The 15076-nt window shown below is 38.5% G+C and overlaps 1 protein-coding gene across 1 annotated transcript; it reads left to right on the top strand.

Moving 5' to 3' along the window:
- Window positions 1-1843: 1843 nt before the first annotated feature.
- On the top strand, window positions 1844-10169 carry mtfp1 (mitochondrial fission process 1). Its single transcript, XM_037753170.1, has 4 exons — window positions 1844-2004; window positions 7774-7901; window positions 8335-8567; window positions 9185-10169. Exons 1-4 carry the CDS (start codon window positions 1935-1937, stop codon window positions 9249-9251), a joined length of 498 nt encoding a protein of 165 aa, XP_037609098.1. The 5' UTR covers window positions 1844-1934; the 3' UTR covers window positions 9252-10169.
- The last annotated feature ends 4907 nt before the right edge of the window (window positions 10170-15076 follow it).

The following is a 15076-nucleotide window of genomic DNA, read 5'->3' as shown; positions in this document are numbered from 1 at the left end:
TGAACTGTGAGCCCATATTGACCCATATTGATATGCTCTTTGCATTGTGCATGTATTACCCATCAAGTACGAGCACACAGCAGTAAAAACTACAGATGACAGTGTCATAAATTTTAGCAAAAGACTCAAGGAAGAGGCAAAAATGCAGTTTATACTGCACTACAATGGTGCATACTGTTTTCCCCTCAAAATTTGCAGATAATCAAATTACCACAAAACATCGTCTGGGGACTCGGGACAGTTGCCCACATATAAAACAGTAAAAAAAATATAAAATATAAACAACTGTTTTTAAACTGTTTTATATCTATGGTTGCCCATATGGGTGGTTCTATAATGGTGATCTTTGCCAGATTTTTCTTCCAATTGTTAATAGAATAGTCTAATGTATCCACACAAAGCTAAAAAGACACAAATGATATATGACAAGGAATCCCCAGATAGTGAAATGGTTTGTTTTAGTCCTACTGTGGATTTAGTAGTCATATACTTTATTATTTGTCATTCTAAAACAAAAAACAAAACCACTTAAAATCGTGGGGTATGTGTTTGATTTCAAACACATACCCCACGATTTTAAGTGGTTTTGTTTTTGTTAATAAATGAAAAAATGCTTATAGACAAATGTAAGCGTGGTGATTATTATCAGGTGATTATTGAATTTAAGGACGTTTCTCCTCAAAGTCCTGTGAAAAGTAATTAGTGGAGTGTGTGTGTGTAATCTGGAACATGGTGGAATAAGCAATACTCTCATTTACTCTGTAAAAAATACTCTGTTACAAGTAAAACTCCTACTGTATTAACAGCAAAATGTAAGCTTCTTAAAATATCAAAGTAAAAGTACTTGTTAGGCAGAATGGTCCATTTCAGAGAGTTGTATTATACTGTAAGCAATATATTATATTATATATGCTCCACCCAAAGTGTGTGAAGGAGCGCTATCGCAGGTCCTTCCTTCCTGCAGCTGTCAGACTCCACAACCAGCACTGCTCCCAGTAGACCACTTACATACCAAAAACTGCCAATAAGCTGATATTTTCAGGTGGAATTTCATTTAATTCTCACTGTGCAATATCATTTTCCACTTGTGCAATTTGTCAATAGTCTGTTTATTGTCAATACTGTATATACTGCTCCTATTTTTATACTTCCTTCTATTTAAATGGTTCATATTTTGTTACACTTTGTTTAGCTCTTTTTTTTCTGTTAGCTGATGCATCTTGTTTTTTGCACTATCCCCATTGCTGCTGCACACTGCACATTTCCTCACTGCAGGAACAATAAAGGAATATCTTATCTTATCTTATCTTATCTTATCTTATCTTACTTTATTAATGATGCTTTAACATGTAAAGTAAGCAATAATCTAATGTTACAGCTGATGCACATTTAACTAGGCCTATATACTATTGGATTGTTGTAGGTAGGTAGGTAGGTAGGTAGGAAGGAGGGTAGGTAGGTAGGAAGGAGGGTAGGTAGGTGGGTAGGTAGGAGGGTAGGTAGGTAGGAAGGAGGGTAGGTAGGTGGGTAGGTAGGAGGGTAGGTAGGTAGGCAGGTAGGAAGGTAGGTAGGTAGGTAGGAAGGAGGGTAGGTAGGTAGGAAGGAGGGTAGGTAGGTAGGCAGGTAGGAAGGTAGGTAGGTAAGTAGGTAGGTAGGTAGGTAGGTAGGTAGGTAGGTAGGTAGGTACAGCAGGTAGGTAGGTAGGTAGGTAGGTAGGTAGGTACAGCAGGTAGGTAGGTAGGTAGGCAGGTAGGTAGGTAGGTAGTAAAGTAGTAGCTTTGCTGCCCTCCAGTGGTCGAGCAGTTGGATGCTGCAGTGAGTTAAGATCACGCCCCCTTCACTGTCCCTGCCGTGTGTCGGCTTTCTCACTGCTCTCACCAGGTTCATGCATGTAGTGCTTCACTGGGGGATGGAGTAAAGGAAGGAAGGAAAGCATGGATCCCATTGAAGAGAAAACAAGCAAAACGGTCGACATTTATCGCGACACATGGGTCCGCTTCCTGGGTATGTATTGTCGTATGTGTATTGTTTAATTAGTGGCGGCTCAGCTCACCGTTTATTCCTGAAGCTACTGTCACAACTGAACGTTACAGAACAGAGAGTTCACCTCACACTCTGGCAGCTGGCTAATGTTAGCATAGCTGGCTAACCACTCTGTTAAAATGCTATTTATAGCAAGGTCATGTTGTAACTACAGGACGTAATGGACGACGTCCAAAGACTGGACCACGCTGCTTTGTGTCCATAGTGTATTGAACTGTTAGCGTTAGAGTTGTGTGTGTAGCTCAGGTCTGTCTCAATAAAGGTAGTTGTTGAGCAAGTTGAGGCAGTGAGTCAAACAACCACAGAGAAACGCCCGTAGACATGACCAGACTGAAAGCTGACACTGTGGCAGCTACTACTTCCTGTTTTCCTTGCTGTCCTTCTCTAATCAAAACATTAGGATAGTTACTAACATTGGTTACACTCTCACCCAATGAGCTGTTAGCTGAGAAGGACATGTACAGTAGTAACAGCTGAAGGGCATCCATGCTGCAGCAGCTCCCACTGTGCAGTCCTCCTGGTGAACATTAATAATCTCCAGCAGGGACCATGTCATGTGAATCCCTTTATCCCCTTCATAAAATCATCATCTATTTGCTCTCATCTTTAATCCTGCCCGTGCAGTTTAATATCTCTATTGACATGCATGTGAATATGAGCCATGTTTTGAGTTGAACATTGACATTTGGAAAGAATAATGTAACTCATGGATGGAAATCCTTTTTGCATAGGAGCTGTCATATTTCATGTAGCATTTCTTCTTAGAGCACGGCAATAGGGCCAAAATCTATCCCAATATAGGTCATTTCATATCCTATATATATCTTGATATAGCATGTTTGGTTATTCAATGAATAAATAGTCCATCTCAAATAACCCGATTGGGTTTGTACACCCTCGTGTGAAATAAATACTTGACAATTTAAAATTAGGTCTGTCAATTGATTGAAATATTTAATCGTAAATTAATCTCATTTTTTCATCTGTTCAAAATGTACCTTAAAGGGAGATTTGTTAAGTGTTTAATACTCTTATCAACATGGTGAAATATGTTTGCTTTATGCAAATGTATGTATATATTTCTTATTGGAAATCATTTAACAACACAAAACAATGACAAATATAGTCCAGAAACCCTCACAGGTACTGCATTTAGCATTAAAATCTGCTCAAATCATAACATGGCAAACTGCAACCCAACAGGCAACAACAGCTGTCAGTGTGTCAGTGTGCTGACTTGACTATGACTTGCCTCCAAACTTGCATGTGATTATCATAAAGTGGGCATGTCTGTAAAGGGGAGACTCGTGGGTACCCATAGAACCCATTTACATTCACATATCTTGAGGTTGGAGGTCAAGGGACCCCTTTTGAAAAACCAGTATCTTCTTCTAGCTTCAAAACTGAGCCCGCTACAACCTCTGAAATATCGATTTGCGTAATCTCTAAAGAAATTAATGGCGTTAAAATTAATTTTCTCAGTTAATCTTAGTTCAAAATGATCAGATTTTCTGAGAAATTTTAGTTAGTATTCGCTTATTATTATCAATTTAGATGACATAATTGTGTTTCACGATATCTATGATATCATCACAATGTAGTTCCATTGAAAGGCAATAAATTGTCATTGAATTATCGCCCAGTCCTATTTCTTTGTATATTGTATATATTTTACATTAGTATATAAAGCATTTTATATTTTCTCCCTTGAAATGGGTACTTCCACGTCATGCCTCTGTACACATTTTTGCCAAGAATGAATTTTTCCCCAGCATTGGATTCCCCATAACTCTTTTGTATATCTGGAAAAGATCATTTTTAACTGCTGTGGAAAAAATGTGATATTGTTATGCATCAAAGACTGGATTTAACCTGACATGTGGCTGTTTGAGGTTGTGAAACAACCTTTTGTAAAATTTTGATGTCATTGCAGCCATTACTACCTCTCATGTTTGGGCACATATTCACTAGCACAGACATCTAAAACAGCCTTAGCTCACAGTTCAGAATTGGACCCCAGCCTATTGTGCCAGGGCATGACATATTACATTATTAACTGGGTGTTCCTGCTTGCTGGAAGATAATCTTATCTGGACTCGTGTTATCATATTTTATTATACCAGTAGAGCTCTTATCACCATATGCTCTCAGGTGCTACCAGCTCCAGATTCAGTAGGCACTTTGCTGTCATTTTCACTGCTACAGTATTTAAAGCAAGCAGCCTAGAGCTGTGACAGAGTTCTATAAAGTTGTCTTGTTCTCTTCGCCAGCCTTTTTTTACAGCAGACATTTTTACTTGTCGTAGTAGGAAAAGCGCAGGAGGAGCATTAACGATGGCTCAGTTCTATTCAAGAGTCTCAGTAAGTCCTGACAGTGTGACAGTGAACCAGCATGCCCAGTACCACGACCCTGAAACTGGAGCAGCTAAATGCTATTCAGCTGTTCCTGCTGAGACATGTCCAAATGTCCTCTGTGTCTGTACCAACATGTAGGGATCTGAGCAACAAGTATTGGGCTCTAATCTTGTTTTCCTGTAAATTCTGTCAACATTTTTCATTGTTTTAGGTTCAGTGCATCATATCTAAATAATTAATTACAGTTTTTAGGACTTTGCACTTTAACTCAACTTCTAATCCCTGTTTCTCTTGTGGAATTGTGAAGCAAGAACATATTGCTCATAGTGCAGCCTTCTGAGATACACATATTTTCTTTATTGCGATGTTGGGTTTGATGCAAACAGCATTACATAAGCATGTATTGCACCTGTGATTTTTGTTGCGGTGTGCAGAATTTCTCTTTCTCTTTCTCTCTCCTGAGTCATTACGTGTCCTGAATATGTCCTTGTGGTTCCAGACAGTGCTGAGTTTGGAGTTTATAGCCTAACCATTGTATTGCTCAGTCCTAAACATGGCTGACAACAATTAGTTTTTGAGGTTTAAAGCTGCAGTGGGTAGAAACGGAGCAAATATGATTTAAAAAAAAGTTATCTTTATAAAACGGTCACTATATCCTGACAGTAGTGCATGAGGTAATCTGAAAAAAACATGTGCCTCTGTGTCCTCCGGTGTCCTCCAGTGCTCCTAGTGGCATCTGCAAGATTTCACAGACCGGAGGAAAACAACCAATCAGAGCCGAGCTGGAGCCTGCCGTCTCTGAGCAGCTGTCAATCACTCGCGAACTCTGACCAAACGGTCAAACTAGGCAATATTCTGTTACGTTAATGCCTATTTCTCGCCTCAAATGTTTTCAGAATCATCTTGTAGTGCACGGTTTAGCTGTAAAATTAGAAAGTTTGTGACCCGGCAGCCATGTTGAGATCTCTTGATTAAATACCAAGTACCGCCCACCAGCCGGAGCACAGCCAATAGGAACGCAAAGTCTCCCGATTTTTTTAAAGCCTGAAAACAGAGCCATGAGGAGGTGCAAAAGTCTAGTTATCTCTCAGAACACTTGAATTACAATATGCTGAAAGGTTATTATGGGATTTTTGCCCATTAATGCCAAAAATATACTGCCTACTGCAGGTTTAAGGGTTTGATGTGCTTTTTGGCTACTGCCTAGTAGGGCTGGGCGATATGGAGAAGACCAAATATCACAAAATATTTGACCAAATACCTCGTTATTGATATCAAGACAATATTGTAGGGTTGACTGCTGTTGGTGCTTTTACAGAATATTTATAAACATTTACAAAATAAGATTTTTGATAAATAATCATCAGTAATGTGGATATAATGACTAAGTGTAAAAGAGAAATAATAGAACAGTCTGGTAAGTTCAGAAAACTACATCACTTTACTGTAATGTAGCCTTTAAGAGACAGTTGGAAAAAACCAAGCTGTCATGTGATCTTCTCTCTTACTGAAGCTGTGGAAGCATCATTCACTCCTACATCTCTTACTAAAGGCTGAATTTCAATGAAATTCTTAAAGCAAGAACAAGAAAAAACGGTTGTGTAATTAAGTTCCTTGGGGAGTCCATAGCACCCAATGAATACTGCATGAAACATTTTGACAGTGTGATTAAAAAATTATTCTACACAATAAATATGCATCTTATATGGATGCACTGATACAGCTTTTTCTCTCCCAATACCGACACCTCAACTCAGGGCATCTGCAGATACCACTGCTCTCTTTTCCCCCAAATTTAAAATATGTATATCATATTGCGTGGAACTCATTGGGATCATTTTTATGTAAAGTAACATCAGGCCAGGGATTGCAGTGGACCGTTATGACTAGGGCTGCTCAATATATTGCTTTTTTATTGTCATTGCAATGTCAACTTGTGCAATCAACAAATTCCGACCGACATTGCTCTCAGGGATTTTTTTGAGTTAGTTGAAAGAGAGTATCAGTAGAAAACTGCTCTGTAAAAAATGTTATTATCATTCTTTTTGTATTGGTGCCTTTTGTGTTCAGTTCAATTTGTTCAATAAAATAAAAATTCCTTTAATTTTTTTTAATTCAACAAGCAAATTGTTGTATTTTAGGTGTATACTGAAAGCAGCAGAACTGAGTACACTTTACTATCTGTATATTTATTATAATATCACGATATTCAACGTTATCGTTCAGCCCTTGTTGTGACTGACTGAATAGAACTGATAGTGATAACTTTGAAGCACCTAATGGTGCTGTAGGAGATTTAAACCATCCAGATTTTGCCAAACTAAAGAGTACAGTAATTATCTAAATTGATGCCTGAGATAAAAAATAGCGTGAGTATTTTGATAATCCACTAATCTGAATCCGATCTTGATTTAATCGCCTTAAGCAGAGAATAAAGACTATGAAGAAACTCCCCCATTTGATGTGTTTATCAAGAAAACTGAGAAGTGTGTACTACACTATGTGGTTGTTCCTCATTTATGTAGCTGATGACAATTATTGGGGAGAAAAGAAATTGTCCCCCAAGCAGTGTTTCATTGGCTCTGACATAGTTGCTTGTTAACTAAGTGCTTTTCTTCAGCACAGTAAAGTGGAGCTACTCTTTGCACAGTGCTTGGCAGCAGTACCAGAGATAAGAGACGAACAGCGGCAGCAGAATTGGACTTCACCACGCTCTTATAGTTCTGTCATCAGTGAACCAAAGACAATACTTCCCATGTGACTCCAGTTCATTTTCTTAGTGGTTTGCATATACTGGGGTGTATGGCACAGGCGACTTCTGTATCAAGGACGTTTAAGTCGTTCAACTCTTGTGAAATGGGTATTGCATAATTTTCCAAATGTTACTCTCCATTTAATGACTTTTATTATAGAACAGAGGCTTGGCACCTGTTAGCGGGGTTGCTAACTAAGGTTATATGATGCATTTAGAGGAGAATTAGTGAGTAAGTAAAGTTTATTTTAGGGCTGCAACTAACGATTATTTTCATTGTCGATTACTTTCTCGATTAATCGATTAGTTGTTTGGTCTATAAAATGTCAGAAAATGGTGAAAAATGTCAATTAGTGTTTCCCAAAACTCGAGATCACGTCCTCAAATATCTTGTTTTGTCCACAACTCAAAAGATATTCAGTTTACTGTCACAGAGGAGTAAAGAAACTAGAAAATATGCACATTTAAGAAAAAGAATCATGACTTTTTTTCTTAAAAAATTACTCAAACTAATTAATGTATTATCAAAATAGTTTAATTAATTGACAACTAATCGATTAATCGTTGCAGCTCTAGTTTATTTGGTAAAAATGGCTTAAATCTTATCTGCATGTGTGCCCACAGGCTATGCCAACGAGGTCGGGGAGGCTTTCCGTGCTCTGGTACCAGTGAGTTTTGTCTGGGGCAGCTATGCCGTGGCCACTGTGTACGTCACTGCTGATGCTGTGGACAAAGGGAAGAAAGCAGCTGTGGTAAGATATAACATTTATATGCATTATCTTCATCAATATCTATATTGGTCAAATTTTGATTATTATGTAATGAGGAAGGGCTATAAATAGATATGAGCATCATGTTAGATCAGGGTTTACAAGGGATTACAAGATTAATCCAAGGGGTCATCAAGAGTAGCATTAACAGAAAGCAGAAAGAGATTTTTCTGCTGCATAACATTATATTTATTTTTCCAGACTTTCTTTCTTGTGTTCTTGGATACTTTTACTGTTTCAGGACTCTAGAAATGATTCAGATTAAGTTAGAAAATTTGGTTGAAAGTAGACATTGTTTTGCTTTAAGGGGTCACAAGCCAAACAGATTGGGAACCATTGTCTTAGATGATCAAGTAGAAACTGGGTCGCTGATTAAAGAAACTCTCATTTTCTGATCGTGAATCTGTTCCTCTAGGCCCATGGGGACAACCCAGGGAGGACGACGCGGGTAGCAGCGGCAGTGGTGGACACGTTTGTGTGGCAGGCCCTCGCCTCTGTGATCATCCCGGGCTTCACCATTAACCGCGTGTGTGCTGCGTCACTACACCTGCTGGGCAAAACCACCAAGTGGCCGCTGCCAGTCCGCAAGTGGACCACCACAGCTATAGGCCTCTCTACGATCCCCTTCATCATTACTCCTATAGACAGGTGGGCAACATGTGTGTTAGTTCCTTTGTATACATGTGGATTCTGTATGTTGCTCATTATGTAAGATTTAATTTTAAGGGTTAGGCTGCTCACACAGTACTCGTTACATTACAATTCATAATCCCTAGTGGAAACAAGAGTCCAAACTGAAGCAGTTGTTGATGATTTGTGGCCCATACCGGCTAATTAAGAGTAGCGAGGAGTCAATGACTATAAAACGGTCAATAAATATATCTTTGTCAAAAGGTGTCACACGACTAAGGCTTCATCCGAAATGGCATCCTATGCACTACATACCCGATATGTGTACTATCATTCAATATACTTTTGAATAAACAGTAGTATATCTCTTTTCGGGCGCACTGAGTTATAATTTACGTTGTCACTTCCTCATAGCCTCCTTGCCGGTTGGAGACGTGTAACCATGGCAACCCGAGCGAAACTCATGTGACCAAAACGATTGTGGATGCAACCTAAGTTATGGTGCCATAAACAACGACAACGATATAGTAGTTACACATGAAACCTGTTTTTTTACTGTACAGTTGCTCTTGTTGGAAATGGATTCAGAAATGCTGTATTACGTGTCTCAATGTTTCCACTCTCTGTACCTGCAGGTCAGTGGATTACCTGCTTGACTCGAGCCTTCGGAAGATCTACAATGAGGGAGAGAAGCACGAATAAGGACAACTTGTCCCCTCCTGGTACTAGAAACCAGTCGAGTCGAGATAGACCTGTGCTGCTTATCCACCACTGTGAAGCACTAAAGACGTGTGAAGAAGAATTTCATGGAGCAAGACTCCACAGTTAGTCCAAGATACATATAATAAAATAGATTTTATTTCAGAATTATAACATGTACATATAGATAAGTTAAAAGTGAAATCCTGCTTCATGAAACAGCCCCTTGGGGATCCTTAACTTTAACCTCTCAGGGCAATCTGGATAGCGACAACCAAAAAATGCTTGAACAGGAATGTAACAGTATGAAATGTGTATTTAAATATTCACAGTGAGATCCTGCTGCTTAAAGTACTCTTCGTCAGGGACACAGTGTGCTGTTATATTCCTGTGATCCTCCTCACAGAGAAAGCCTCCGAGGTTGCCCTCATGGTTTAGAGTTGTGAGCTCACCTCATGTCCAGATGTCAGATTAAATCCACTCTTGCTGTGTTTATTAGCCATATTCAGTGGTGCTGTAATGACAGTCCAAAAAAAAGCCAGTTTGCCATAATAACATCCCTCTTATTCATTACTTATTTAAAGTTTGTTTTTGACTGTTTTTCTGTCTGTTACTTTGAACAGCTGTTTCAAGTGTCTTCTGATGCACTTTTTCTTTCTACGTTACTGTTGGGAGCTAAGGTTTACACTGGGAGCATTTTTTACACCACCGTTACAACCTATACTATTCTAAATGGTATATTCTTCTCTTAAAGGGCCGGTGCGTTACATTTTGGGAGATCTATTAGCAGAAAGGGAATATAATATTCATAACTTTTTTACGTTACCTCAAAGCCGCCGTAGTTCTCTGACACGCCTGTGAAACTGCGTGAGCTGCAGAGTGTAAAACCGTGGTACCGCCAGCCGCCGTCTGACTTCCATTGCTCCTAAAGTAGTGTTATCATGGTAAGGATGGCCTCTGAGTGAAGCGAACGGCGTTACCGCGGTTTTACTCATGTTACCGCAGCGGAGGGGTACTCTGTAGCTTGCAATCTGCAACCATACCACTAGATGCCACCAAATCTTACACACTGTACCTTTTAAACTAAGAATACTTGTAGTAATATTATGTAGAACTTCACAAGTATTTGAATTATTTCTCACCAATATCTAAACTGTTGGTTCTTGATGCACAATACTGTAACTTCAGACATCTGTAACTCTGCTTTGAAATATCGCACTCCTCCGAACAAGCTTTTTAGTTTTGGTGTGTACAATTTAAACCAGCTGGAAATTTCCATCTAGTACATGTATATTCAATTTAGTGTTGAACTTCTCAAATACTTGTGGAGGTCAGTGTAGCACCTATGCACAAACGGGTTTTAGGGATTCTTTTAGAAATATACAGATACTGTACGTCTGTGTTTTTTCTTTTCTTTGAGGAGCCAAGTCATATACTGTATCTCATGCTGAACTATGCAACAAGGGGAACTTGGGAAGTTAATGTGTGCATACGCAAATAACAGGGATTGTTCTCCCTCTTTAAAAATAAGATATATGCTTACATAATGTTGTGAAATAAGAAGGGAAATCTGATACCAAGTGTAACTTGAAATTAAACAAAGAGGAACATGCTGTTTTGGGAATTTGTTTTTCTGCCAGTATAAACCAGTGTACCATAGCAATAATAATAATGTGTTTGTGTCACACCATATTCTCTTGGCTCTGTGGATATTCTCTTCGTCATGGAGAGAGATGTGCTGAAAGAAAAGATTGTGAAAACTTTGGGTGCACCAGTTATGTTTTTACATGCTGATGTTCAATAATATCTAATAACCAGATCAGTTCACAATGCACAATGTTTTTCTAATTGGCGTTTTAAATGATTGAAACAAGTGCTAAAGGCTCCAGTGTGTGCAGATGTTTTCATTCACTTAAGCACAAAGTGTATAGACCTTTTTCATGTCAGGCAATTTGACTTGTCATAGCAGGGACAGCACAAGTGTACTCAGAGTCTGGCTTAGTGTCCCAGTAAGCCAGTGATTAATTGTGCATAGTAACATGAAACTGGGGCACTTAAATATAATGCGCCCATAATTAATGTTATTAATTACCTCTGTGCTTTTCCTGCTTTAATAAGCATATTGGTGCATCCCTTGTGAAACTTTATATATTCATATTACATTTTAACATTTCAGATTGTACACAGGACTTCATTGTATTTTTATTGTTGCAGGCTGCAAATGTAAAGGAACGGTTTACTTTATTTTGTAATGTTTCCTTTTGTGGCAGTGTGTTCGGAAGTGGGTTGTATGAGTCACATTTTCAGCCTTAACTGAAAAACCTTTGTTCCGTGTTCACAATGTGGAGATTATTTTTTTCAAATGTGAAAGCAACTGTTGAAAGCTCCATTCATTTTAGCATTCAGCAGTCTGTATCAACTTCTGACACACTGGAGGAAAAAAAATAAATAAATGATGTACTGACAAGCATGTGTGATTTCTCCTTCAAACATCACAAATCACAGTTTAAAATATCATGGGCCTGTTTCATTAATGAATACAGTTACGTGTCGAGGCCTTGTAAAATCTATTGGTTTTGTTTTTTAATCATTCCTGCAGTTATCATTTTCTTCAATACAAATTTTATTTCCACTTTCTACGGAGGACAGAACCTGCCAAATTGAAAAATAAATAAATAATTGACTCGATAAATGCATATGCCATTAAATGAAGCAGAAATGCATAAAGAAATGTACAAAGAAAAGAATACAGAAATAATTAAGTTTGGGGAAGTAAATAGGGGCAAAATGCTAAGGGAAAATCATGCATAAATGAATAAATATATAAATAAATACAATGTAATAATAAATATATAGATTAAAAAAAATAATTAATTAATTAAAAGGGAAAATTAAATTTATTTCCCCAAACTTATTTATTTCTGTATTATTTTCTTTATTTGTTTATGATTTTGGCAGGTTCTGTCGTCTATACTTTGGGAAATAATGATTGCCCGCTCAGTTTAGTGAAAAACCTCAAAGCATTATCCAAACTCAGTCTGCTTCAAGTCCTTCCCATTGTGTGAGAACACCTTTCTACAGTGTGATTTCAAGTGTTGCAGCACAACAACTTGCTCTTTGTGCAGACACAGTTTCCACTTCCTGTTACTCTCAGATCGGTATAATTCAAGGCACGGTTTAACCAATGAAATGGAAGCACCCAAAAGCACATCAGACCAGATGCAGTAACTTATCTTGATTGAGTCAGGAGGCCACAGCTGATGTCAATGCTATAGATGAAGTGCCCATATAAAGAGCTAAGGAAGTCCGAGCAGCTGTATGCACAGTCATGTTTGTTGTTAATCTTGTGTTTTGGGCTCTTTTGGCCTCCTCAACAGTTCAGTCAGGTGAGAAGAAAATTGTAATATTTGTCTTCCTTTGAACAATTTTTGTTGTTGAAGGATCCTGCTGAAAGTTTTCCGTGCTGTCTTCTGTACCACACAACATTTCCAGGCATTCCTCGGTACATCCAGGGCCAGTGGGTCCTCCCTGAGGAGAATCCACAGTATGAAGACACTGATAGACCATTTCTAGTAGTACAGGAGAGGATATGGCCCCAGAGCCCACCAGAAGTTATTGAACTGGTGACGGTGGAGGAACAGAACTTGCTGTCCACTCCAGAGCCATTTGCTATGAAGGAACAAGGTGGGCTGAAATCCAGATTACCCTAGTCTCTTTGTATAAAACTGTACATTCACTGAGTGTTTCTGTTTCCTGTTAGATCCAGATGGTGAAGGGGAAGAATCAGCGGTGTGGAAAATCGTCCTGGTAGTGGCCATCCTGCTGGTGTCTATAGTGGGATCTCTGAGCGTGGCCTATTACATGTGTGTCTGGAGAGGAGGAAGGATTCACTATAAACCTCAGAAGATGGATTATACTTAAAAATAAAAGTAAACTTTTATAGAGAAACTATTCTCAAGAAGTCTCATTTTAGTCTGTATGTGAGGCTGTCTGAATGTTCCTTATTTTTTTTTACTACCAATGATCTCTGAAAAGGAAGTGCATCAGAGGAAGTGTGGGCATGCAGGATGTGAGAAGTAACAGTTGTTTGCTTATATCATAAAAAATTGTATTTAATTATTTCAGTGGGCTTGTTGGTTGATAGTGCAGTAAACCATTCTCTCCTGCTGCATGATGCATCCAACTTGCCCTGTATGAACATATCCTGGGATGATTTGTTTCTGTTGTGGCAGTTATTTGTTAGGTTTTTGGCCAGTGTGCCACCTGGGAGATATTTGTTGCTCTGTGTATCAATGCGGGTGCCAGTCAATTACACATTTACCGATAAGCTGCTCTTGTTTCTTCAGCCAAAGCTTCGAAGACAATGAATGTCAAAAACTACTTAATTTCCCAAGGAAAAAAGTAAGGTATAATGTGTATTAAAAGTATACATAAAATAGTTGTACTTCACTTATATATATTTAAGCATATCTGCACATCTTTGGGTATTTTTTGGCAACCAAAACCAACTTATCTTTATGCACTTTTTTACATGTACTGTACATGTATTCATGCTTGACACAAGGGTGGTTCTCTCTATGGCTTCCCACAGTATGTTAAATGTTTATCATCTTGACAATGGCAGCGGTTCATAATATTCATGTATAAAGATCAAATGCCTTTAACCCTTTTCAAAATAAGATCTGGATTGTTTCAGGATTTAAATTAGAAATATTTCTGTAAACTGTTTCTCTTTTCAAACAAATCCTCTGTGTAGTTCTTGTAATGGCCACTAGATGTCACCACTAACATTGTGTTTGGGCCATGCTCCACCTATCCTCTTGACAGGACTGCAGCTATGCACACTTGTAAGCTCTGTATTTCATTATACAGTAAGTTTATACTTTTGTTTTAATGATATGTGTCACCAGCACATTAAACCCCTGACTTTGACCCCTGTGTTTGACCCCTCTGCCCTCACTGATCTAGGATTACCAGCATACGTTTCATGTCTCCAACCTCAGTTAGGCTTTAGATCCTTTATTTATGCATTTATTTATGTATCTGAGAGAATAACTTTGAAAATGACAAAGATGATAAAATCTAAGTTATAATAATTATAATGAATTATTTAAGAGAATAAGTGGATATCTGGCCATTAATATTTCTGCTATGTTTGTGTAGATATTTAGAAACAACATTCTTTTTTTGGCCAACAGAGATAAAACTGCCCAAACTTGAAGTGATATACTGTAGATCGGTCATGGTGTGAACAGCCTCTGACAGTGTCATGCTAATATGCTTCTGTATCTTCTGTGTCTTGGTAATATTTAAATAACCCCCACAGTGATGATTCAGCTTTTTCTTTAAAAGCGTTTTCTATGAAACACTTGCAGGACCTCTATTTTCTTCTGTAACCACCAGCCAAAACTCTTCTCACTTTGAAAACTCCAGTTTATGTTGTTGTTCGCCGCCTTTGGCAAAACATTTTCCTCTCCAGAAGAATTCATCTTCATCAGAGTTATGGCAGAATTGGCAGGCAGGCTGTTGGCAAAAACCGGTGTAGTGTTAAGAGTAAAGAGTAATGTTTTAATTCAGTGTCAAGCAAGCGGGCTCGGATCAAATCCACAAACATTTATAAGTCCCCCTTGAGCAATATCAGGTGGCATTAGGGGGCCCGAGGAGACAAAAAGCTGATGAATTGAATTAATCTCCCCTCCCGTGATGGATGGGCCTGTTCGCAGGGGGCTGCAAAATGGGCGCATTGTTCATCTGTCACTCAGATTGCCATGTCCCTCTATGATTTGTGCCTCGGTTGTGAAGGCCACAAGTGGCCAAAAGACCTCCCT

The sequence above is a fragment of the Sebastes umbrosus genome, chromosome 19 (genome assembly GCF_015220745.1).
Source record: "Sebastes umbrosus isolate fSebUmb1 chromosome 19, fSebUmb1.pri, whole genome shotgun sequence".
NCBI classification, from domain to species: domain Eukaryota; kingdom Metazoa; phylum Chordata; class Actinopteri; order Perciformes; family Sebastidae; genus Sebastes; species Sebastes umbrosus.
This window is presented reverse-complemented; position numbering and strand designations above follow the sequence as displayed.

Bases quoted from the DNA above. Each gene is read 5' to 3' on its own strand.
- mtfp1 (XM_037753170.1), top strand. From the start codon at position 1,935: ATGGATCCCATTGAAGAGAAAACAAGCAAAACGGTCGACATTTATCGC. The intron at 2,005-7,773 runs GTATGTATTGTC...GTGTGCCCACAG, and splicing joins CACATGGGTCCGCTTCCTGG to GCTATGCCAACGAGGTCGGG. The intron at 8,568-9,184 runs GTGGGCAACATG...CTGTACCTGCAG, and splicing joins ATCATTACTCCTATAGACAG to GTCAGTGGATTACCTGCTTG.